At 39.0% G+C, this 23,435-nt stretch overlaps 1 protein-coding gene across 1 annotated transcript in view; it reads right to left on the reverse strand.

Moving 5' to 3' along the window:
* Window positions 1-1,057: 1,057 nt before the first annotated feature.
* Window positions 1,058-23,435, reverse strand: part of GUCY2C (guanylate cyclase 2C) — a 44,054-nt gene continuing 21,676 nt past the window's right edge. The window contains exons 15-27 of the mRNA XM_065742788.1: window positions 22,454-22,558; window positions 21,207-21,293; window positions 15,808-15,940; window positions 13,871-14,008; window positions 10,767-10,855; window positions 9,010-9,101; window positions 7,356-7,514; window positions 5,473-5,665; window positions 4,992-5,166; window positions 4,016-4,114; window positions 3,368-3,462; window positions 2,678-2,754; window positions 1,058-1,655 (exon numbers count right to left, since the gene is read on the reverse strand). Coding sequence (XP_065598860.1) covers window positions 1,481-1,655; window positions 2,678-2,754; window positions 3,368-3,462; window positions 4,016-4,114; window positions 4,992-5,166; window positions 5,473-5,665; window positions 7,356-7,514; window positions 9,010-9,101; window positions 10,767-10,855; window positions 13,871-14,008; window positions 15,808-15,940; window positions 21,207-21,293; window positions 22,454-22,558 — 1,617 coding nt within the window. The 3' untranslated portion in view covers window positions 1,058-1,480. The remainder of the gene's footprint in view (window positions 1,656-2,677; window positions 2,755-3,367; window positions 3,463-4,015; window positions 4,115-4,991; window positions 5,167-5,472; window positions 5,666-7,355; window positions 7,515-9,009; window positions 9,102-10,766; window positions 10,856-13,870; window positions 14,009-15,807; window positions 15,941-21,206; window positions 21,294-22,453; window positions 22,559-23,435) is intronic.

Raw genomic sequence — 23,435 nt, forward strand, 5'->3', positions numbered from 1 at the left:
TTTTTCTACTGTATTGATATTATTTTCAATACATACCAGTTTTAGAATACCATTCATTTTTTTCTGTCCTCATCCCAATGAGCTGTTCCATTAGGAGACAAACAGGAAAAGTGGTGGTATATTCTTAGTGTCAGCCCAAGTTTAAGACTGCAAATATAAAATCTGAAACCAGTAGCTGTTGGTTACAGGCTGTCCGCTATTTCTGCCTATAATGTATTCCTGTCTAGAGAACTTTACATTCATCAAGCAATATTATAAGCCTACAGCATAACCGGATTTAATTTTATAACTCATGTATTTACAATTTGGTCGTTCTGTTGAGTTTTATTTTTGGGGTGGGTTTTTTTTTTGTTGTGAGTTTGCAAAAAGAAAATTGAGGTTGACAGTGACAAAACTAGGCAACTGTCTTGCTCTTTTTGACCCTTTTAAGATCATTTACTTGGTCAAAATTGCTGTTTGAAACCACAGAAGAATGGTCTGGGGACAAATTTTATACCAGAGCTTACAGTTTGAATACTGAGTAGTGTTTGACAGCTGCTGAAAGAAGTAGCTCTGCATTGAAAGCTGCCAATGCGCAAAAGCATTTGAAAAAAATTCTACTCATTAGTTGTTATTTCTTCACAGGAATGCTGATTTTCTTCTGTATGTGCCCCCTGCTCTTTGGCTGCTTTTAAAATCTGATTATTAATAAATACCACATGTCAGTTCATGGGTGAGTCATCTCACTAAAATGTGAGTTCTGCCTGGTTGTGAAACTCCATCTAGAAGTTGAACTGAAACTTCCAGAGGTTTGAAAAACACAAAGAAGTTTGTTTTCTTCATTTCTGTTGCACTTCTGGTTTGGAGGCAGAAACAGAAGTGGAAGAAATGAAAGGGTATGAAGATATGCAGTATGATTTTGCAGAATCAAGACACTCAGATAAGCTTTGGAAACCATACAGATTCTGGAGTTCCCAGGGTGAATAACGGAAGTGCTATCTCCTTAAGAAAGACAACTTGGCTAAACAAAATGTGGGAGACAGAGGGGAAAACTGAAGAAAAAAAAAAGGCAAATATCCAGGACTTATACAGTATGTTTAATGTTGTTTTCAAATATATTACAGCAAAGCTTTCTTCAAATAAAAATTACAAATTAAATACGACATTTGAAAATCATGAGAAATTAAGGCTATGCTGTGAATATTTTCAGAAGTGAATTATTGAGCAGGCTATCACCTTTAAAAAACAAACCGGAACAGATATGGTATCCTCAGGTCTCATTTCTCGCAAACCTGAATGCATGTCTCCTGCTGAAGTCATCTGACAATTTGGACATGACAGTGAAGAGAGGTTTGATGAACTTCTAGCAGGTTGAGTGGTAGAAAGGTTGACTTGAAAAGTATTTTCTTTCTCCTCCAGCTGAGAGCATAAGCCTTCAGCCTTTATATGAAGTACTCCTGGGAGCTGCTGTAGCTTTTTAAGTCATGCTAGACATCCAGTCTTAAAGATGTGTAGCAGAATTCTCAGTGCTGGCCAGCTGCAAGTATTCCAGGGTACCTGTTCTGTAGCTTGCTACCCGTTTAATCTCTGTGGTCCTGAACCCTTCAGTTTCTCTTTTCTGAAGAATTTTGGTTATCATCTCTGCTACATCATCTTTTAACTGCTGCTGATTCTCCCTGAAAGTGACAGAATGAAAAAAAGGTCACTGACTGGCATGCTGGTAGTGATCCCTAGATCTCCAATGTTTTTTGAACATTTCTACCCCACATTTATATTGCTGTCATTCACACACTACTGATATAAAGGTTTTAGATCCAGGTTTTTGATTTGGGAATTACATTGAATTTTTCTATACAGATTAATTATCATCTTCTCAGAGAAGATCTGTAGAAGTGTCATTAGCTGGAATAAAATTAGTGTTATTTGCATGGAAAAGAAAACATGATTTAAACTGTCTTCCAGTCAAAGTGGCACACAGGTACAGTTAGGGTTAAAGTTTTGGGGAACTGTCCCAGTTTCAACTGGGACAGAGTTGATTTTCTTCATTGTGTCTGATTTGATGCCGTGTTTTGGCTCTGGGAGAAAAATAATATTGATAACAGTGACATTTTTGTTGTTGCACCATACAGAACCAAGGACATTTCAGTTTTTCAGCTTCTTGTACTGCCCTGCCAGCAAGGGGACTGAGATGGCACAAGAATCTGGGAGGGAACAGAACCAGGACAGCTGCTCTAAAGTGACCAAAGGGATATCCCATACTATACAGCGTCATGTGAAAACTATCAAACTGTGGGAAGTACGCCAGGAGGGAAGTCACTGCTCAGGGTGACAGTCAGCAATTGGTGAGTAATTGCATTGAGAATCACTTGTATACATATGTTTACAAAACAAATGTTGTTATATGGTATGGAATATTAATATTTTTAATTTTTATGTCCATCTCCTGTATTTATCACATCAGCAAGTTGCCCTGTATGTCTTATTATCCTTTGAATGAACCCATTTAGCACACAAACAACCTGCAGCACATGCATAGTCCCAGACCTAATACGGTCATGAATATTTACATGCTTATATCCACAAGCTCCAAAGAAGAACATTTATGTCTAAAGTTCAAAGACTGTGAATTTCTCTTTCCTTTTCACATATAAAAACAAACAAACAAACAACAACAACAACAAAAGCCAGCTCAGCTTACACTGAAGGAGGTGTTGGGAGATTATATTCCTTGTCTTCAGTACCCGTTAACCAGTAGGTAATCTCAGTTCCTCTGCCCTAAATAGGCATGACAAAGAAGAGAAAGCACAATTTAGGGATTAGTCAGCAATTTCCTGTAGTTCATTTACTTCAGTAACTCAGTATTGCACATTGCTGTGTTTGCCTTTGTTCACAGCAAAGGATTAAAAATAGGATGTGGAAAGAAAAACAGTGTATGAGATGCAACTGCACATTCACTTGTTCTATGACCTAAAGCCATGGGAGAGATGAACTGTGCTACTTGCTATCATTTCCCAAGTACAAACATCTGCTAAGTTACGTAGACTGAAATGAATAGATACACAGGTAGACAGATATCAGAGCAAGAGCAAATTAATAATAGATTCAGCTTCTCTTTCATCAGCGCAATTCACCATTACTATTACTCTATAACTTTCAGTTACATATTTTGTTTATTCTCTACATCTTTATGCAACCTTAATTTTTTCTTGGGCAGCTTTTCATTGCCTGCATCATTGTTATAGAAGTGTCTTCAACAACTAAAGCTTATGCTACAGACTGATCTGTTAACACTTGTTCCCTAGCTGTTAATTAAGCTGCAGAGTACTCTAAGCTATGTCATTCTTTTATACTGTTCCTCTTCTCTGTGCACGTGCATGGCAAAGGTTACCTTCAGGTATGTTTCTCCTCTCATTTCATATTGGAATCTGCAGTCTGTTCTTTTCAGGATGGCAACTGTGGAACCACTTACATGAATCCTTAAAGCTAAAATATAGACAGTGAAAGCTCAGTCTGAGAATGAATCTGTAGTGCTTATATGCCAAAAAGGAAAATAATATTATGGAAGAATCCTACAAAGAGAATATTCATATGAAGACACTGGGCAGAAGGAAGATAAATTGTCTCTTGGCACAGGCCCCTAATGGTGTAGTTGAAGAAGCAACTGCTTCAACTTAAAATATACAGTCAACATATTTACACAACAAAGCTGTAATGCAGTTCTAGGTTGAACCAAAATCCAGCATTCATACAGTAAAATGAAATCCGAAAACATCAGTAGCACATCTGCCAGAGAAACTCAGCCAGCAAAATCCAGCCTACAAACTCCCTATTACCAGCACTGGAGCAGGAACAAGGAACAATTCTTCATTGCCCATCAGGACAGCAAAGCAATTGGTAATTAGAACAGGACTTCTTCATCTTTAAAACATTTGCAAGCTGATAACAAATTGTTCTTGGCTGAAAACAGATACTTTGTTCACAAACTAACCAATAGTCTTTGGTCCTGTTATATGGACAGATAAACTTAAATCCTTACGCAAGCCTGTGGATTCCATCCGTGAAGCTGTGTTCACCGTATCTCCAAACAAACAGTAACGAGGCATCTTTATTCCTACCACACCAGCTGCACATGGACCTAGAAATGGGATTCATAGAATGAAAACAAGGTTGGTCAAGAGACTTACTAGCTTGAAAGGTGTCTCTCCCTATTGCAGAACACTGCAGTACCTACTGGAGCAATGTGTTCCTCACCAGTGGCATTGTTCTCTACCACTAACCTATCTGGACATCTCCCATTTCTGTCCAAACCAGGCCTAGCTCTGCTCATCTTGCAGAATCAAAATGGGACGAAGTGCACAGTATTAATTGCATTTAAACATAATCTCTGAGCAGGAGAAAATTCTGTTACTGTCAGTTTTGGGAGCAAAAGAAATAATGAGCTTAATTATAGAGGGGTTTCATATTGTTGCCGTAAAGGGCATCCCAGTGCCCAGTTGCTTTCACTGTCATGTTCCTCCGTTGGCAGCTGTTTAGATAACTGATGAAACAAGCAAAAATGAAAGATGCTTTCCCAAAGTCTTTGAGACTGTTGAGCAGTTTGTCTTAGAGAAGAAATATTTTTCTGGATTAATTGAAGCACAAATTCCCACATAGGTGTAATTAAAACTTCTGTCTCCTAAAGCCTCAGACAAAGGCATGTATTCTGTGGCCAGACAAGCATATTTGGCTGTGGCTGATTTCTGCCTTGGTCAGGTAGGAATAATCTGTGATTGATTATTGATCAATCAATAATTGATCATACTGAATAGATTTGGGCTATTTCACTAGACAGGAGCAAACAAGTGGCTTATTTACTTCTGTTAACCTTTCCCCAGGAACAGTGTTTTCAACCTGATTCTTCATGGGGAAAACAGTTGTATGATGTCCACCCATATCTTCCATAGATATCTATTCTGTTAAGTTCAAATACAAAGCAACTGCATTGTCACTGTGGATGTAGCACCACTGTGTACCAGAGTGAATTCCAATGCGAATCCAAACAGGCAGACCAGGCAGGTGTCGCAGCTCAAAGGACCCTATGAAGCTGAGGATGTCCAGAGCCATCATGGAAATGTCTACTGCATGTCGGTTGCCATTCCTCTTTGGTAAACCACTCACCACCATGTAAGCATCACCAATGGTTTCTACCTGCAGAAACACAATTAGAAATTACGATATGCAAAGAACATATTCTGTTGAAAGCAGAAATGTTTTTTCGTATCCCCTTGCTCACAATTAAACCTGATCCCTAGTCAGCAGGATGGTTTAGTTTAAGGTAGCTAACACCTTTCTGTATATGAGCATTTATGGCAGTACATGGTATTTCACTTAAGGAATCTGTGACCCCCTGGTATATAAAGTCAACACGCAAACATACTGAAATGAGGTAATCTTGGCCTGTTAGATTTCTGTGTTGCTTGGTTGTTAACTGAGCAAAAGCGAGGCGCTAATCACCTTGTAAACATCATGATGGTCCAGAATGTGATCAAAGTTCTTGTAGATGTCATTCAGCATATCTACTACCTCCATAGGGGTGCTGTATTTGCAGAGTGTGGTGAAGCCAACAATGTCACTGAAGTAGATAGTGACTTCTTCAAATAGCTCTGGCTCTACCAGGCCAGTCTCCTTCAAAGATTTTACTACTGGCCTGTGGAAATAGAGAAGGCAGGAAGACAGAACACAGTGTTTAACATTAAGGGAATTTTCTCACACAATTCAACAACATCATTGCTTTCTGAGTAGGAGACATCAAATAGTTTGCTGAAAACTGCCATTGTAATAGCATTTCAGATGTCTGTAATGCCTTTCAGCCAGGGACCTCAGCATGTACTAGCATCAGTTAATGCACTATAGTCTTGCAAAATCCCCTGCATAGAGGTTGAGGAAGATAAGGGGTCCAAGTACTGCTTTGGTGTGAAACTTCATCAGAGAACAGAGACCTCAGTGATACATTCTTCTTTCCTGCCTAGTAAGATCAGATTAGAGGGAAGGAAATTTGTGAGAAATAAGTCGCTCTCCATGTCCTTGTAAGCATCCCTGACCTTTTGCTCAAAGGACTTCAGAGTGTCTTGGAATGGGATAATATCATAATACTTCATTTTTGTATTGGTATTAAAAAAAGATTTAAATGAGGTTGCCGTCACACCTGACAGTCACACCAGACTACCTGCTTCTGAATTTGCAGGATAGTTGACTCCATACTGACAAGGAGAAAAAATTAAGTCTTCATGAAGCATTAGGATCCTACAAGTGTCTGAGGAAAATGGAGAGAGTAACCAGCCTTCATTGCACAAAATTTTGCATACCTCTGGTGAGAAGACACAGTTTTCCTATCTTCTTTCTGGGCTATTTGTTGAGCACTTGATAGCTTTGAGCATTAAACACAATGTCACTTTGCACATTTGCATGTTTTCTGTATACCTTCCTACTAAAAAGAATACAGCTGCTTGGGCAGACTGGTTCACCTGTCTGTCAATTAGAATTTACAATGATTATGTGAAATTGAAAGCTTTCATTAATTCAAAATGCTGCCAAGCTGCAGAACAGATCGATACACTGATAAAATGAGAAGGACTGATACAGTTAATCTTCATTTAAAAAAATTCTTTTTCAGTGTCAGTAACGTTCAAGTAGGGCATGTAATTTTCTGAGTTAGGGCAGTGTGCACAAGCTTGAAGGTGCTTGTCAGTTGCAATATAAATGTTAGCAAGACGTATCTGATACTAACAGCCTTAACAAGAAGTGAGTAACAATGGCCTCGATACAATTCCACCATTTTTCAGGCAAATACGTTTTATGGATGACTAAAGATACTTTGCATTGGCTTCCCAACTGAATTTTTTTTCTTCCTTGGCTTAAATCATCATACTGTAACTATATATGAGATATAGTTTATTTGAGCTTACATTATATTTCATAATTAAGGCAGCAGTTCAGTAAATCTTTTTTACTCTAACATTACATTTAAATCCTGAACTTAATCAGAGCCCTAGGCAGGGGATTAACGTAGTATGGAAGTGGTCTTCATTGGAAATCAGACCAGGATGGAAAGTCTATAGAAGGTCTATGATTTTATCTGTTTTAAAAAAAACACATTTTTCTTGCCTGCTACCCATTGTCCTCAAATGAACCATACAGAGATAGAGAGGTGATGACACTTCTTAAATCTGACATATTGTCTGTAAGGAGGGGAGAATTAGAACAAAGGAAGTAGCAATTCACTCTATAAACTGAATTAATATGAGGTTACTATTAATCCCACCCTTCACTCTTCAAGAATCAGGTGATTGATATATATGAATAAAATGTCAGGAAAATTCCTGCTGCTCAATACTAACCTTGGAAGTAACATGAAATTAAGCCTGTCTGCTCTGTCTCGTTCTGCTTTGTATAGCTCTGTCCTCTCCTCCACCAGGTGCTCCAGATTCCGGGAATACAGCTGTAGACGTCGGATCAGGGTATCCATGTAGCTTTCATTGGTCTGGCCATGGTAGTTACTGGGAATAATAGAAATGAGCAGGAGCCAAAAAGAAAGTCTGATGGAAGTATATTATTGAGGGAGACAACAAAACTTCTCCGGCATTTAACTTCTGTATGGTTAGCATGAAAGTGCTTAAAATGCATGGTTTCTTGTTGCTTGGAGGACTTACGTTAATGAATTAAAAGTCTGTGGCCCACACTAGTCACTCAGAGCTGCTAATTCTTATAGCACCTTCGACTCATAGCCCTGCTAATAATACCAAGTCCAGGTTACCTTGGATAATCCTTAAGCATTCATTTGCACAAACTCAAATCCAAAGAGGAAGCTAAAGAAGATGGATAGAAAACTGCATGTCACATTTAAATGGGGATTTTAGCCAGAAAGACTAAGACAAATTTGGGACTACCTCTGCAGAAGTCAGAACAATTCAACAGAATAATTAGTCCAATATTTTGGTCACAAGATTCAGTAGATTCCAGTCAGAAGCGTAATGTAGAAGCAGAAGCACAGTAACATGGGCCACTCATAACCCATCTGTGATAGTAGTTTGAAAGTAGATGGGGCCAGACTGACTGGAAATATCAGATCATTGTTTTTTCTAGTAAGACTTTAGAGCCACTCTTACTTTAGATGAGTTTTCCTGTCACAGATGCACTGAGACCCCTCATGAGAAGAACACCTTCCTGCATGTGGCAAGAGGCAACCTCCGTCCTCTTGTAGGATGGAGGCTTAGGAAATGAGCATGATTTGCTCAACTGATACATTTGGTTTTGCGTAGTGTAGTTTTCCTTCTGCCCATGTAAAGTGTAAAATAATGTGAGTTTGTGTTAGATGATGAGAATTTTAAAAACTAGGAAGCAGTTTCCAAAGAGAGTGATTAAAAGCTGACTGGGTATCTAACTAATTCAGATTAAACTCTAGGAACAATGTAGCAGTAGCCAGGTGAAAGGTCTTTATGACCTTGTAGGTTTTATTCAGTTATGGCTTTTATTATCCTGCAACTTTATACCTACAAAACCCCATAATTTAACTCCTCTGTTGAGGTACAACAGAACACTTCTAGTCAGCTCAATGTGGGACCATCTGAATGGTCATTTATGGCACAACTCAGCTCATTCAAACTTTCAAATTATCCTCCAAACATTTATGTGCCTTTATTTCCCAAAACTTAGACAATGTGACTCACTATCCAACTCCTGACTAGAAACAGGAGGTAAATTATTTGACTGGCTTGAATCTTTAATTATCCAGCTTGCTACTTTCACAATGTGCCAATTTGAGGCATGCTGATCATCTCACCCTCACTCAGCTAATACATGCATAGCTGCACACGTTCACATGTGTACATACACATATATATATGCTCACCTACTTTTTTTGGCAAAGAATAAATCAAAGTGATGACAGTAATTGGAACATGTTAACATCAGCTTACATACTTAAAAATACAAGCTTTATAGCACTCAGGAGGAGTTTGGAGCAACTTGAAAAATTGAGCCCCAGATGCTCACCTGAATATTTTAGCCAGAATATTCTCAATTTTCTTAAAGTCAGGTCTTTTCTCTGGATCTTCTTCCCAACAGCTCTTCACTAGTGTATATACCTTCAAATGAAAATTTAAGGAAAGTCCAACTGAGTGGTGGGTATAGAAAGATAATGGAGCTAAATAGTACTTGTTCATCAGGGAATTTCCAGTTACTCTTGATAAGCAACATATTGAAATGTGTGACTAACCGCTATGAATCTGTGGTTGGGACATGCATTACAGGCATCTGAAACTTAACTCTGTGGCGGCTAGTGACATGATCTGAAGTTGAATTTGCAATACGTAAATGAAAGGTGAGTATGGTGCCAGGTATAGTTACTGACATGGAAATAAATGCTGTGATAATTATATTTCCAGTACTCTGAGTTTGGGAATTTTCTGAAACTGGCGACTCAGCCAGAAATAGTGGGGTTCATCAGCTGAATATGCTGATGTCTGCAATACAGACATCTGCTCACAAGCAATAAGTCTTCAGAGCTATATCATAAATGGAAAGAGGTAGATTTGAGCTATCTTTTATCCCATCTTAAAGCCATCCAGAAGAGATCAGAAGAGTAGCACCATGGAAGTGTCAGTATCTTTTTTCCAGTGACTATGGAGTAAGTAGTTCAAATACAGATATGTGCACTGCAGATGCCTAAAGCTACCTGAGGCAAATCCCACTTGTAGTTTTGTTTAAAAGTTAAATACCTGTGTCTGGCATAGCTGCCCTGAGTAACATTTGCAATCAGTAGAGAGAAAGGCATCTTGATTTAAAAATATGAAATAGTTCCAAATAGTCATATGGATGAGTATTCTCTTATCAGATGTAAAAGGGACCTATGGTGGCTAGGTCACAATGAGATATACAGCTTGTAGATGTCTGAAGATAGGTGAGATGAATCCTCTGTGAAATGTGTTGTACTGCCACCAGTTCCCCTGAGATATCATCCCTCATGATTCTCATGCATTATGTAAAGTTTATATATCAGTTTAGCACCCTGGAATAATACCAGATTTCAAAAGAACCACCACGGTAATACAAAGATAAGTAAGCAATACTACTACTTGATAGTACTTTCAAAAGATAATGATAGTCCTTCCCTGAACTATTGCAACACAGTCTCTTTGTGAGTACATCGTACACTGGATCAGAAAACTGATCCATCCCAGATCCTTTCCTATGCAGGTCAGACTGCTGCTTTCCCACACACAAATATACAACCCTCACTACATGATGATACATAATTGTTCATATATCAGTATAACACTCTCCTTATGGTATAGCTATCTGTTCTCAGCCCTAAGACTATACTAAACGAAGTAAGTACTTGTTCCATTTTTACTGTAAGACCTCCTTTGACTCAGACAAACTGAGTATAGTTAGTTGTGAATTCAGGAGAGACAGGGGAGCATTGTTTGATACATTTGCCTTTTTTTAAGATATCCAAATTTATGAAAAGTTCATGAGAGATCTACTTTTGACACATTTTAGTTTTTAAACCATCACTAGAAAAAAAACTGAAGTGTTGCTGCACAGAATACACTAAAGAAGGAAGAAAAATATTCATTAGTTTTGTTTCATTTCACTAGTAACAGCTACAGAATACTGTTTCTTCCCATGAGGTTAGGGCATTTGGCATACAATGTGCATAGCTTTCAACTTCTTGTGATCATGAACACTAGTTTGGGCAGGAATTCTACCCTTCACATAGAAAGAGAATTTGTTAATGATTAGCTTACTTCCATCTCTCTTTCTCCCACTGATTCTAAGGATAGGTCTGGTCGGAAAGGCTTCACTCCTTTGTCATTCTCCACTCTGTAAAGTTTCTCTAAAAAAATAAAAATAAAAAGATGAAAAGTTTAATTAAAAGGAAAAAAAAAAAGCATAGGAAGAAAATTTCGTGTGGATAGCATTCTATAATGTGTTGCAAGTTACTGTTCAAACAGAAGATTGAAGGTGGTTCCCTTCTCTTTGATGTTAATTTCAACTCTGGAGTTTTTCTAAAAATAAGGTGTAAGATCATAACAAGCTGGCTTGAATGCCCCTGAAAACAAAATGAATAGGAATGCACTCAAGTATTTATTGTTCATGTAGACATGTTTGTGGCATCCTCCCAAATGAATATTAGGTATTATTAGTGTGCCTCTCAGCAGTACAGCTATAGTAAAAAACCACGTGAGAAGCCCACTAGAATATTACAAAAAGATCAAAAGCATGCAGACCTACAATTCTCACAAGATCACTTCAAAGCATCCTCCAGATGCTCAACTTCCTGAAACCTAAGCTATTAACACGTATGGTTTAAAAACATTGGATTTGTTAGCTCATTTGCACTCATATTCATGAAATCCATACTACGAAAGTTATCTGAAATCTGAATACATCAGAATACAGACAGCATTTGCAGAACAATTTAAAGAGATAAAGGGAAAAAAAAAAAGTTCTCTCAAGAGCTTCAGAGGGAGGGAGTATCAAAAGAGAAGATCTTTTTGACCTGTAAGGAAGAGAGAGAAATTGCAAGTGTGAAACATATTTATTAATGATGCTTGATTATATTTGGGAGACAATTTTGCCAAAGGATGCATATAATGAGATGAGGAAGATTTGCCATCGTGGTGGTTCATACATGTATAGAGTAGCTAGGGATGCCTAAGCATGCCCAGTGTGAGTCATCACCCTAAAAAAAATGCAGTAGCTTATGGTGCAGAAGTTACAGACTAGAGAAGAAGTAGGAAACTTTAAGGGTCACACAGAAAAGCCCAGATTCTGTGAGCGAAGAGACAGTAGAACATGGGTAAGTCTCATGAATGCAAGAGGAATGCAATAGATTGCCAAGCTGCATATACATCTGAAAGAGGAAGCAAAACCAATTATTAGCACACTGCAATTAGCCAGTGGCAAGAAGTAGTGGAGCAAGGAGCGTGAGTTGTGTGTTCACTCATGACAGGATTTCAGTCATAAGAGTGAATGAGGTGTTTCTGCAGAAGAGTGGAGCAGCAGCTGGTCTAACAGCTGTCTCACAAAGAAGTCAGTGAAGGACTGTGAACCAGATACATCTATAGATTAGAAATACAGTTCTGCATGCCCATTCTCTTTGTGGGATCTCTTTTCACTCAGTAATAACTTTATTGTACAATAAGTTGGTCAATATTTGCTTGCATTTTGAAATAATTATTTCTCTGAGTACTTGAAAATTTAGCTTAATTTTCCCAATTGTGGGTGGATGCTAGGTACAGGCTTAAATCATAGTCCTTGCTGCTGCCAGCAAAGACCTGGAGAAGCAGTTATATCAGTCCATATCATATCTTTTAGCTTGCAGAACTTAATTTCTGATTGTCTAGCTACTGAAAGACTTTCACAGGACACTTAAATGAATGTAACATGCATCAGGGACATTTCCTTGCCCATTACCATTGACTAATTTTGCATTCTTTTCCTTCTTTTTAACTTAGATATTTGCAAATTAATGATCACGCCTGATCTGAACTACTCTTTCCCAAAACTAGATGATCACACAAACAAAATGTGAAGACATTTGAGTAAGTATGGTGTACTCTCTTGCTGCCTTGTCTTGCCTTATGAATGAATCCTGATGTATTAATGATGAGCCACTTCAACAAAATATAATAACTCACTCCTTTCCATTACATTAAATCTGATGAACTGCTGAAACCAGGCTGAATATAGTTACTGAAGCTGCAGAATCAAAAATTGCAAATAATAAAGTAGCTATTAGATCAATATCTACCTCATAACACCCAATAATGGTTAGAAGAAAAAGGTTCTAGGAGAATCCAATCTCCTTAGTCAATGGAAAACAAGAAAAGGAAAGGAAGGACTTTTAATTTCTCTACCCAGTCTTCTTTGCATGCAGTTCGGGGGACCATCTCTCACACAGCGCAAGGACATGAATAATTTTGTCAAAGGAGAACAGGTATTTCTGATCTCTCCTACACCCACTTATATATTAGAGAGTTGATGATGTGAAATACTGAATTTCCTTAAATAAGAGCACAAATTTGCAACAATGTAAGATGATGAGCATGGCCTAGATGTTATTCTCAAATGTTACTCAGGAAAGGAGCTGATAGGCTGGACAGCTGTTGCTCTACATGTCTTAGCAAATGCAAGACAGATCTTTCAGAATGATTCAGAGTTAAGGGCAAGGTTTAACTTGTTGTTGGTAACTGTCACTAGGAAAATCTCAAACCTGAATGCCTTTGTGGTGGTTACAACATAGTAACATAAAATAGTGTATGGGTTTCTGGGCACTGGTATTGTCTGTGCTGCGATCCATTTGAAAACAATGTCACAAAGTGTACAAAATAGGGTTTAATAGATGCACTGTGTGAGGAGATTCTTATTCTGACAGAAGATAAACTACTAAAGTTAATTTGACAGACTGGAACAAAGTCTGGATTGCCAACTTTTAAATGTCAGTTGTTCTCATGTCATGCTGATGAGTTTTTGTTGTTCTCTTTTGACACTGCTGATTTGTGATGCCTACTATGAGTGGACTACTATACGTTGTGCACAACTCTTTGTAGCCTTAAATGTCACAGTAAGTCTAGACAACTTCTGTATAAGTTTAACTTCTATAACATTGTGGAAGAGGTGGGATGGAGAGGAGAAAGGGCAAGAAAACTCAATAAAAACCTAATTCACAGGAAGATTGTCTTCACAATGATATCCTTCAAACATGCTCTTTGTTGATCACACAGTGAAAGAAGCACCAGTTCAAGCATCTACCAGAGACAGCACTTATCACAAAAACCTATAGATGTGCTACTTATAGCTACAGTATCATAGAATGTTGCAGTGGAGGAGAAAATTGTGGATTTACCTTTGGTGTCTTGGCAGTGTCTGGTGTAGAAGGTCTCTCTGCGTAGGATGATTTCTTGGGCAATAATCCCATAGCTGTACACATCACCCTTCTGAGATACGTCAGCATGACGGAGATGCTCAGGAGCTGTCCACAGGTCTGAAGATCCAGATGACAGTGGGAAGAAAGGTAAATGGGTGCAGGAGAAAAGTAATTGAAAAAGGTAATCCTTCCCAAAAGCATCCATTTGCCATTTTCCATTTATTCTTTTCCTACCAAACATTGAGCTCACTGGTACTGTTTATTTCCTCTTTTAGTAATTATTTGGAGAAGCTGGTATCAAGGTTCTATAAACCTATGATGAATTGCACGGGATTTGATAACAATACCATTTTTCACTGATGTTTCAGACCTCCAGAAAAGTTACATTTGTTGGCAATGAACTTGCTTCTCTTATCTACCTCACATGGACTTCTTAGAAATAGCCCATGCACCTGTATAAGATGAAGGAATGCCAGTGCTATGGGAAAAAAAAAAAAAAAAAAACCCACACAGAAGCATAAATTCTCAAACCAGATCCATGGAGTGTGTTATTCAAGATGTCATATGAGAAGGCTGTAATATTTCCTGGTAGCCTTGGTATCGTGACTCTATAGAAGTAATCTCCAAATGCTTTTTGCTTGTCATAAATACTACCTGTGCGTAACTACTTTCTTTCTACAGAAATTATTATTCTGTACTTCTAGGTCACCCAGCTCCGTTGTACCTCAAAACTAGAATACTGCCATGGTATGACAGTTTTATATGACATGCTGATGATGTATCATAACAGACAGATAGTGACCCTGAAAACAGTGTCATGATATCAGGCTGCAACATCCAGCCACAATGAATCTGTAGATATCTTGTCAAGCAACAAGTTTTCTTCAAGGAAAGAAGACTAGAAGACAGAAATTTTGAGGCTGATTGTCCAAGCACTTAAGAGTAGCATAAGAAGATAAATTCATTAAAATCCAATCATAATATAATTTCAGTGCATCTTGTGCAAAATTATGAATTAACTGGACATCTTCATTCAGAGCACCTTTCTTACTTTTCTTATGTTCTTATTGCTACTCTTGAGTAGGTTTGTGTCCCAATGTAAATTTTTTCTCTCAATCCATTTGCAACCACAGGTTCTTCTCAGATAATATACACCAGTTATGGCATAGTCTTATTAAACTCCAAACTCCACTAAACAGATTCAGAAGATCTTGTCTTAGCACTCAAGATCAAGTAAAAAGGGGAAGATGTGTAGAAAGGAATGCTCTGTTCTACAGAATTGTCCTGTGATTATTAGATGAAATAGAAAATGTTTGTGAAAACTAACCTGAGCTCACTGAACAGATATTGTTAGATTCCTACCAAAGGAATGACAAACACTGTTATCATTACACATCATTACTAATTTTTAAGGATGATCAGAGTCACAAGTGTTTAAATTAAATTAGACAGTACTGTGATAACACGTATCCCAATCAGTGACAAGACAAGCACCCAGTTGTGCTAAACTTCTTTTTCTTCCTTCACATAAGTCCACCATTACTGCTTATGGGAGCTTTTTGCATGAAGCCCTATTGGAGATATTTGCATCTCAGGAAGCCTTTAGATCCTGAAAATATTTATTGCATCTCAGTCACAAGGGAAGTCCCCTTGTTTTTCCAAATACAATTTAAAAATTTATCTTCCATTTCCTTCTCACCAACACTGCTTAATTTCTTTTCCCACCTCCTTATATTTTTGTGTTATTTATGAGAGTTTTCATATATAATATATGATGGCTGCTACATGGAACAAAGTTGTACTGTATGTCTTGTACTGTGTACAAGATGTAATTAGGCCCTACTGTACTATGAATATAAAAAAATTCCACTGGGTTGGAAAGCATGAAGGACAGTCTAACAGGGTATTGTTTTTACCTTTCCTTTGAGGCAGAATTGAATTACAGCCAAAATCAGTGATCTTCACAACCATGCGATTGTCCACTACACAGTTTGTGGATTTGAGTCGACCATGGACTTCTGTTTTGCTTGAGTGCAGGTAAGACATCCCCTGTGGTTGATAATAGGGAAAAGGCAAGACTACGGGTCAGATTCTCGGCTGTTACTGGAGTAAAAGAGAATATGAAGTGTTGGCATAATATGTGTCTAAGTAATTAAATTTCCCTTATTTATTTCTTTGTCATGGAAGGAGAGAAGTATTTGTACATAGAAAAATTTCGAAGAACATAGAAGCAGTCAATGTTAAGAAATGAGGATGCATTATTAGAAGGATCACATCTTAACTAATGATGATCTTTCCTGTCGGTTAACAAAAGCCTGATATTGCATCTTAGTTTTTGATGAGATTAGATCACCACTAGGGCATTAGAGAAGTTTGTTTCCTCCTACAGAAGTGTTGATTTCATTTGCAATAAATACATTTTTGTTCATAAGTTCATAAGTTCATAAGTTCATAAGGTTGGAAAGGACCTATAAGATCATCTAGTCCAACCATCCTCCTATCACTATCTCTACCCAACTACTAAATTAAGTCCTTAAGCACCTCATCTAAACGCTTCTTGAACAGCGCTAGGGATGGTGCCTCAACCACCTCCCTAGGCAGGCCATTCCAGTGCCTGACCACTCTTTCAGAAAAGAAATGCTTCCTGAGGTCTAATCTAAATCTTCCCTGGCGCAACTTGTGGCCATTCCCTCTCGTCCTGTCATTACTTATCAGGGAGAAGAGGCCTACCCCCTCCTCACCACAACCCCCCTTCAGGAAGTGGTAGAGTGCTATAAGGTCTCCTCTGAGCCTCCTCTTCTCCAGACTAAACAATCCCAGCTCCCTCAGCCGCTCCTCATAAGACTTGTGCTCCAGGCCCCTCACCAGTTTTGTTGCCCTTCTCTGAACACGCTCCAGGGCCTCAATGTCCTTCTTGTAGTGAGGGGCCCAAAACTGAACACAGTACTCGAGGTGCGGCCGTACCAGAGCTGAGTACAGGGGGATGATCACCTCCCTGCTCCTGCTGGCTACACTATTTCTAATACAGGCCAGGATGCTGTTGGCCTTCTTAGCCACCTGGGCACACTGCCGGCTCATGTTGAGCTGAGCATCAACCAACACCCCCAGGTCCTTTTCCTCTCTACATTCTTCAAGCCATTCTGCCCCAAGCCTATAGCATTGCACGGGGTTATTGTGGCCAAAGTGCAGGACCCGGCACTTGGTCTTATTGAACCTCATCCCATTTTGCTCAGCCCAGCTGTTCAGCCTATCCAAATCCCTCTGAAGGGCCTCCCTACCCTCAGGCAGTTTGACACATCCTCCCAGCTTTGTGTCATCTGCAAACTTACTGAGGGTACACTCAATTCCCTCATCTAGGTCATCAATAAAGATATTAAACAAGATGGGCCCCAAAACTGACCCTTGGGGGACACCACTCGTTACAGGACGCCAGCTGGACTTAACTCCATTAACCACTACCCTCTGGGCACGGCCCTCCAGCCAGTTCTCCACCCAGAGAAGAGTGAACCTGTCCACACCACGGGCTGCCAGTTTCCTTAGGAGAATACTGTGGGAGACCGTGTCAAAGGCCTTGCTGAAGTCCAGGTAGACTACATCAACAGCCTTTCCCTCATCTACCTGTCTGGTCACCCAGTCATAGAAGGAGATGAGGTTGGACAAGCACGACCTGCCCCTGGTGAACCCGTGCTGGCTGGGTCTGATCCCTTTATTGCCATGCACGTGTCGTGTGATCTCCCTCAATATCATCTGTTCCATAACTTTCCCTGATACCGAGGTCAGGCTGACAGGCCTGTAGTTCCCCGGGTCTTCCTTACGGCCTTACTTGAAGATGTTAAATCTAGTAGATTTGTTGGAATGTTAAATAAAACAATGTCTCCAACTACACATCTAACCAATGGTTACCAAATATGAGAATAATTGCTCTTAATGTCTGTATCATCTTTGAAGATTACCATTCACCAGAAACTCTATTCAGAAACATTTCAGTAGATCCTTCTCTGCAAAGCTACAGGCCAGCATGGGGTCAGTGCGGATTAAATGATATGCTATCACTTACATAAGAAAAGTGATCAGACTAGAGAGACCTAAAGGTCACTTCTAACCTGTCTGTTAATGGCTTTCTCTGCACTAGTGAATACTTATTACTTATCCATGAGCTAAACTAGGAAGTGAGCACAATGAGGACTGGCCAATATTGTTTCAGCTGTATTTCCTGGGATTCAGAAAGCACATATAAAGGTGTGTAGTTTGCTGTTTTTTATTTACCACCTCTGAATTTTGTTCTTTTAGTGCAAGACAATCAAATGTGGTATAATACATGACAAACAGCCAGCACCAAGGCATAGCAAGAAAAGAGCATTAGTAAGTGGGTGTAAACTGAGGAAGAGTGTTGGTATGCTGATTTATACTTTCCTGCCATTATTTATTCTGTTTCATCTCTCTCTTCTACAATATTTCAGCTCACATCTACTTTTAGCCTACTGCTGGTTCTTTCTCCTCCTATAGTCTTCCTTTCTGCAGTTCATTATATAAGGCACAATCTACATAGGTTCCTCCAAAAGTAATGCCTCCTATTTATTTGCATGGAACCTACAACAGATAAAAAGAGCAGAATAACACTGTTTGATAAAGCAAATTGTCTGCTATAAAACATTACTTTTTGATATAATCACCGCCACTAGCAAGGCATTTTCACCAGCAATGAACAAGAGCCTCCATGTCATGTTTGTGAAAATCTACACTAGTGGAGGTGACCCACTGTTGCTGTTACCACAATTGAAACACACCACCCACCACCTTACTGTGCTCACATCCACTTTTTGGTCTCCATCAGCATTCAGCAAGCATTACAGAATGGGTGCCACTTTTACCCACGGAGGAATTTAGGACACATCTTTTCTTCATATGTGCTTCCACATCAGACACCATTTTGTCAGACTGCCCCTCATGGCAACAGAATGTAACAGCATGCTGACAGGAAGGTCCAACCTCTGCTGCCTTACCACCAACATCCACTTCTGACTTTGTGGGCCAACATAATAAAATAAGAGGCATTACTTTCAAAGCAGCCTTTGTATAATCTGTGGAAGCCAGAATAGGTATGTTTTATCTGTTTAGTTTCTTCTGTGAACGGTCTTTCACTGAAATTCCTACACATGCAACTCATCCTCCTGATAGACTTTAATCAGGATTACAGAACTTATGAGGACAGGCATACACTATATGATATGCTGGATTTTCTCTCCTTCTCCACTTTTTTCTCCTTGGGAATCAACCAGTAAGCACTACAAGAGATCACTGAGACACAAACTGAGTTTGGGGCATAGTACATGCATGTCTGAGGCACAAGCAGTATGCAAGAGATGCAATCCCTTGAGAATGTGGTTGGACTGGTTATCCTTGGCCTGTCTAGGCCCTGCCAAAATTTACAGAGACTGTGCGCACGCTATATCCCAGGAACACGTTTCTTGATTAGGCAGCTTTAATTATGCAGCCCTGCTGACATTATCCAGGATGGATTTTTTTCTGCTCCAGAGCCTATTTCCTCCAGCTGTTCCTTCTTCCTTCCCTTGCTTATGTCATCCAGGAAATATACCCCTTTGCTATAGCAGAATTCCTAATCAGTTTCAGCATCAAATCAGAAGCAAAGGTCATTTTGATTTCCTTATACCAAAGCTTCCCTGTTAACAATTTCTGAAGAAAGAAGTCTCACAGATGTGTCTGAAAATATTTTCCTCTTTCCTTCTAATCATCTTCTATACCTACCTGAAAACAAAAAACAGCCTGGAGAGCTGTTAGAGGGCTTGAGAAGAGCATGTGCTGGGGTGAGGGGAACAAGAGCTGAAGGGTCATGATGTAATTTAAGTAAAGCAAGAAGACATTCAAGTGGGAAGCTGCAGTTAGTGAAAAGCAGTACAAGAAGAGCATGATAATGTCTAGGTTCTAGAGATTCCACCACAGCATCAGGTGGAGAGGAGGTAGAAAAAGGAAAAGGAGAGATGGACAAATCACCCAAATAACCATAAATTGCCATATATTCCTTAGTTTGAGTTTTCAGGAAGGTTTGTTGAACCAACTTTAACACTGCTAACAAAATAATGCTCTGAAGCTATTCCACAGAATGGATACAGTGTTCCACCCATCCCCCCACTCCATGTCCTCTGTACCAATGGTGCAGTGAACAAATGGTTCTGAAGTTCTGGTCACATCTAATGTAGTCACTGGCCTTTGGTCGCTCCCTTCAGAGGGACTGCAGTTTTCCACATCTCTCCTAAACAGGGCCACTACCTATCACCATTTTGTTAGGCAATATCTGAAGGTGAATTGCAAAGGGTTAAAAACGCCCTGCTCTTTTGATATGCTAAAAAGAGGAAGGGAAATTACACTGCTGCTATTTAAAAGGAAGCTTAATGCTGAACACTAACTGAACCTGAAAGTCATTAACAAAGCCAACAAGCTGTAATAATTTGGAGTAAGGAGGTTCTAATAAAGAGCAAGATTTTCAGTATCTCCTTAGAACAGGCACAGAGGAGCTACACATCATGGAAAGCAAGGAACTGAAGTGTGTAGGGAAATGAAAAAACTTCCAACAACAGTTGTGCACTAGCAAAAGGATAGCAAAAATCATTCTGGATTACCTGCAGAGATGTAATGCATGTGAATTACAAAGTTTCCTTAACTACCAGACAATCAGATACAAATCTGTAGTTTAGAATACAGTTTGCTATATTATGTATTTCTGTTCTTCCCTCTCTAGCTGACTGAAAGGGGTAGTACTAGTGAGAATTGAGAATCTGTCTTGAGAGTGGGAAAATCAAACTAAAATGCAAAATAAACAGAGCTTGTTTAGAAAAAGAACTTGATCTTGTTTTTGGATACAAACTGAAATAGTTCCATCATTTTGAAAGAACACAGCATTCCTTTACATGTCTTGCCCAAGGCCAGACAGCACAGTCTATTTTACAGGGCTCGGGACTGCCCAGACCCTACTAATCAGAGCTATAATCATCAAATTGTAACCCTCTGATCTTTGGGTCACATTCCTTTTTGGGGCATATTTTATTATTTATATACACCTCAAAGCCAAATCTAGCCCCCACTTACTCCTTCAGTTTGAGAGCTACATGCTGTTCTGGCTTCCTAGAGGCCAGAAGGAAGAGCAGAAGGGTGTCCAGCTCTATCAAGGAAAGGAAAAAACTGTAGTAGCTGCTTTTCTCCAGAGGTTCAGTTCTATTTTTTGCTTCTCTGTGAAATTACCATCATTATTCAAGAAAGAACAGGTTGATTAATATTGCATGGTCAACAGCCCACTTACCTTGGCAATATCATACATGACAGAGATTTTAAATTCCCAATCCATGAATGTGCCATCGGGGTAAGAGATTGTATCATTTAAAACATCCTGTAAGGAAGAAAAAAAAAAAGAATTTTCATCTGCATCACGGAAAAAGCAGAAACTGAGATCAGAGTATTGCATAGCATTTCAACAACGGACTGAATAAGGCAGATTTGCAAGTTAGGAATACATACCTAGAACACTAGTTGAGTCAGAAAAAGGATAATATTACATATAGTATAGGTTTACAGAGAACTAGAAAAGTGAAGACTCCAGAAAATAAGTGTTTTGTGTAATTAAAGTAAATCATGCATTTGCTCTTAAAGCTAAGGTAAGCCTAATAAAGCTAGGACAGAAATGAGTAAAGTGTATAAAATGAAAGGACTATCTGTGCTTTGTGCTCAATCCAGTTCCTTCTAACTCATGGCCTTATAAATTCAAATTAGAGTGGTCTTTTAACATAAAGGGACAGTGATTTACAGTGCCAAACACAATGATTTCCATTGCTAAAAGTCTATGTGAGTTTACAAGAAAATAACTAGGGATAGACCTTTTATTTTGTTGCCTTGCTTTGAGTTTGTTCCAGAGTCTACTGCTACTGATGAGAGTGTTTGTATGGTCTAAGAAGCAAAGACCAGTAGTGCCTGCAGAAAATCTGATGCTACCGTGATTAGCTCTGAAATAATATTGGTAGTAATAAATTCTGTATCTTTCCATACTCTTCCCAGGTAACAATTTACTGTTTCCTATCATAAACAAGAACGAAGAGCTTACAGCACAGGATTCACTACATTCCAGTCTTAAATTGTTTGCCCCTTATTAACATTATATTCTTTTCTGTGTTTTTGAACTCTGGGACCACTGCAGGAGCTGCAAGAGCATCAGAAGAGACAACAGCTATGTCTTAGAAAATGAAGAAAACATTATATACTATATGCTTCCAGTAGGGAAAATAATAGATACTGACTGCTGCTGTTGTCTGGGCAGAGCTCTTGCGTGTATTCCCTTGCTCACATCTCACTGCACTCTCTGGCAACTGAGAACCACGTCTGATGGCAGCCACGAGCGGGAAGTTTGGGGAGAGGTGAGCAAGGGGGAAGGAATTCAACATCAGAAACTTGCCACCACTTGCTTGATGCAGTGCTGCAGCATGAGGGTCACATAAAGCAGGAGATTTGTTTTCTTACTATGATAATTTGGGGAAGGGAAACTGCAAAATTCTTTACCCGCAGGGAACCTCTTTCGCAGTACTCAATCACTGCAAAGATCATGGTGTCCATCTTCACTGTGCCATAGAACTTGGTCAGGTTGTAATAATCAATCTGCAGGAGCTAGAACAGCAATATTACATCTATTTTTAAAAGCAATTGTTAGTAGGTCAATTACACTTGTGTGGCTTTTTATCTCAGGCTCTGATGAGATGTAGGAGCTCCCTTTGAGCCAGTGTGGATTAAGGCACAGAGTGAAGTACTGGAAGGCATTTGTCATTCCACAGCCTTCTGGATTAGGGAGTTAAAACTGGATGCTGCTGGATATTGCAAGATCATTCCAGAAGACTGTAATCTCTATTATTGCTTCTCTAGTCAAATCTCACAGCTAATAAAAATAGCCATTATGACAGACAGAATGTTGTTAATCAATCAGCAAATGAGCAGGTAATAAAAATGTAATAATGCTGCATGATATTATGGACTTTGTCCATATATATATGGACAACTGCAGTTTACTTCAAATTATTTTTAGAGATTAGTGAATTCACAGTATAACTGTGCTGTGTAAAAAGGAAAACTTGTCATTCAAAATAACGCAGTACTGTAGCCAAGTTCATCCCTAATGTTTGAACTGTCAGTATGCACAAGTCAGCACAGAGTTGCTTGTATTGAGAGAGTTGCATTTGGCATTCAGTAATGAGATTTAACTACAATATTCCACTACAAATGAATTGGCACAACATGAGCAGAGTGCATAGTCTTTTAGCACTGGCTATAAAAATGTATTTAGCAGTGACTTATGACAGTGTGTGAATTACTTCATTCACCTCAGTTTCACTGGCTTCAGCTGGTGATGCAATTACACACACAAAGACAGAGGTCATCAAGCAATATGCTTTGATGAACACATCAGCTGCCCACCTTGCAAACATGCATAAGCATATATATGGCAGATGGAGTTGGCAATGGAGGGCAATGACTTCACCCACTGGCTTCA

The sequence above is a fragment of the Cyrtonyx montezumae genome, unplaced genomic scaffold (genome assembly GCF_038088225.1).
Source record: "Cyrtonyx montezumae isolate F1298 unplaced genomic scaffold, pur_monq_1.0 scaffold_3, whole genome shotgun sequence".
NCBI classification, from domain to species: domain Eukaryota; kingdom Metazoa; phylum Chordata; class Aves; order Galliformes; family Odontophoridae; genus Cyrtonyx; species Cyrtonyx montezumae.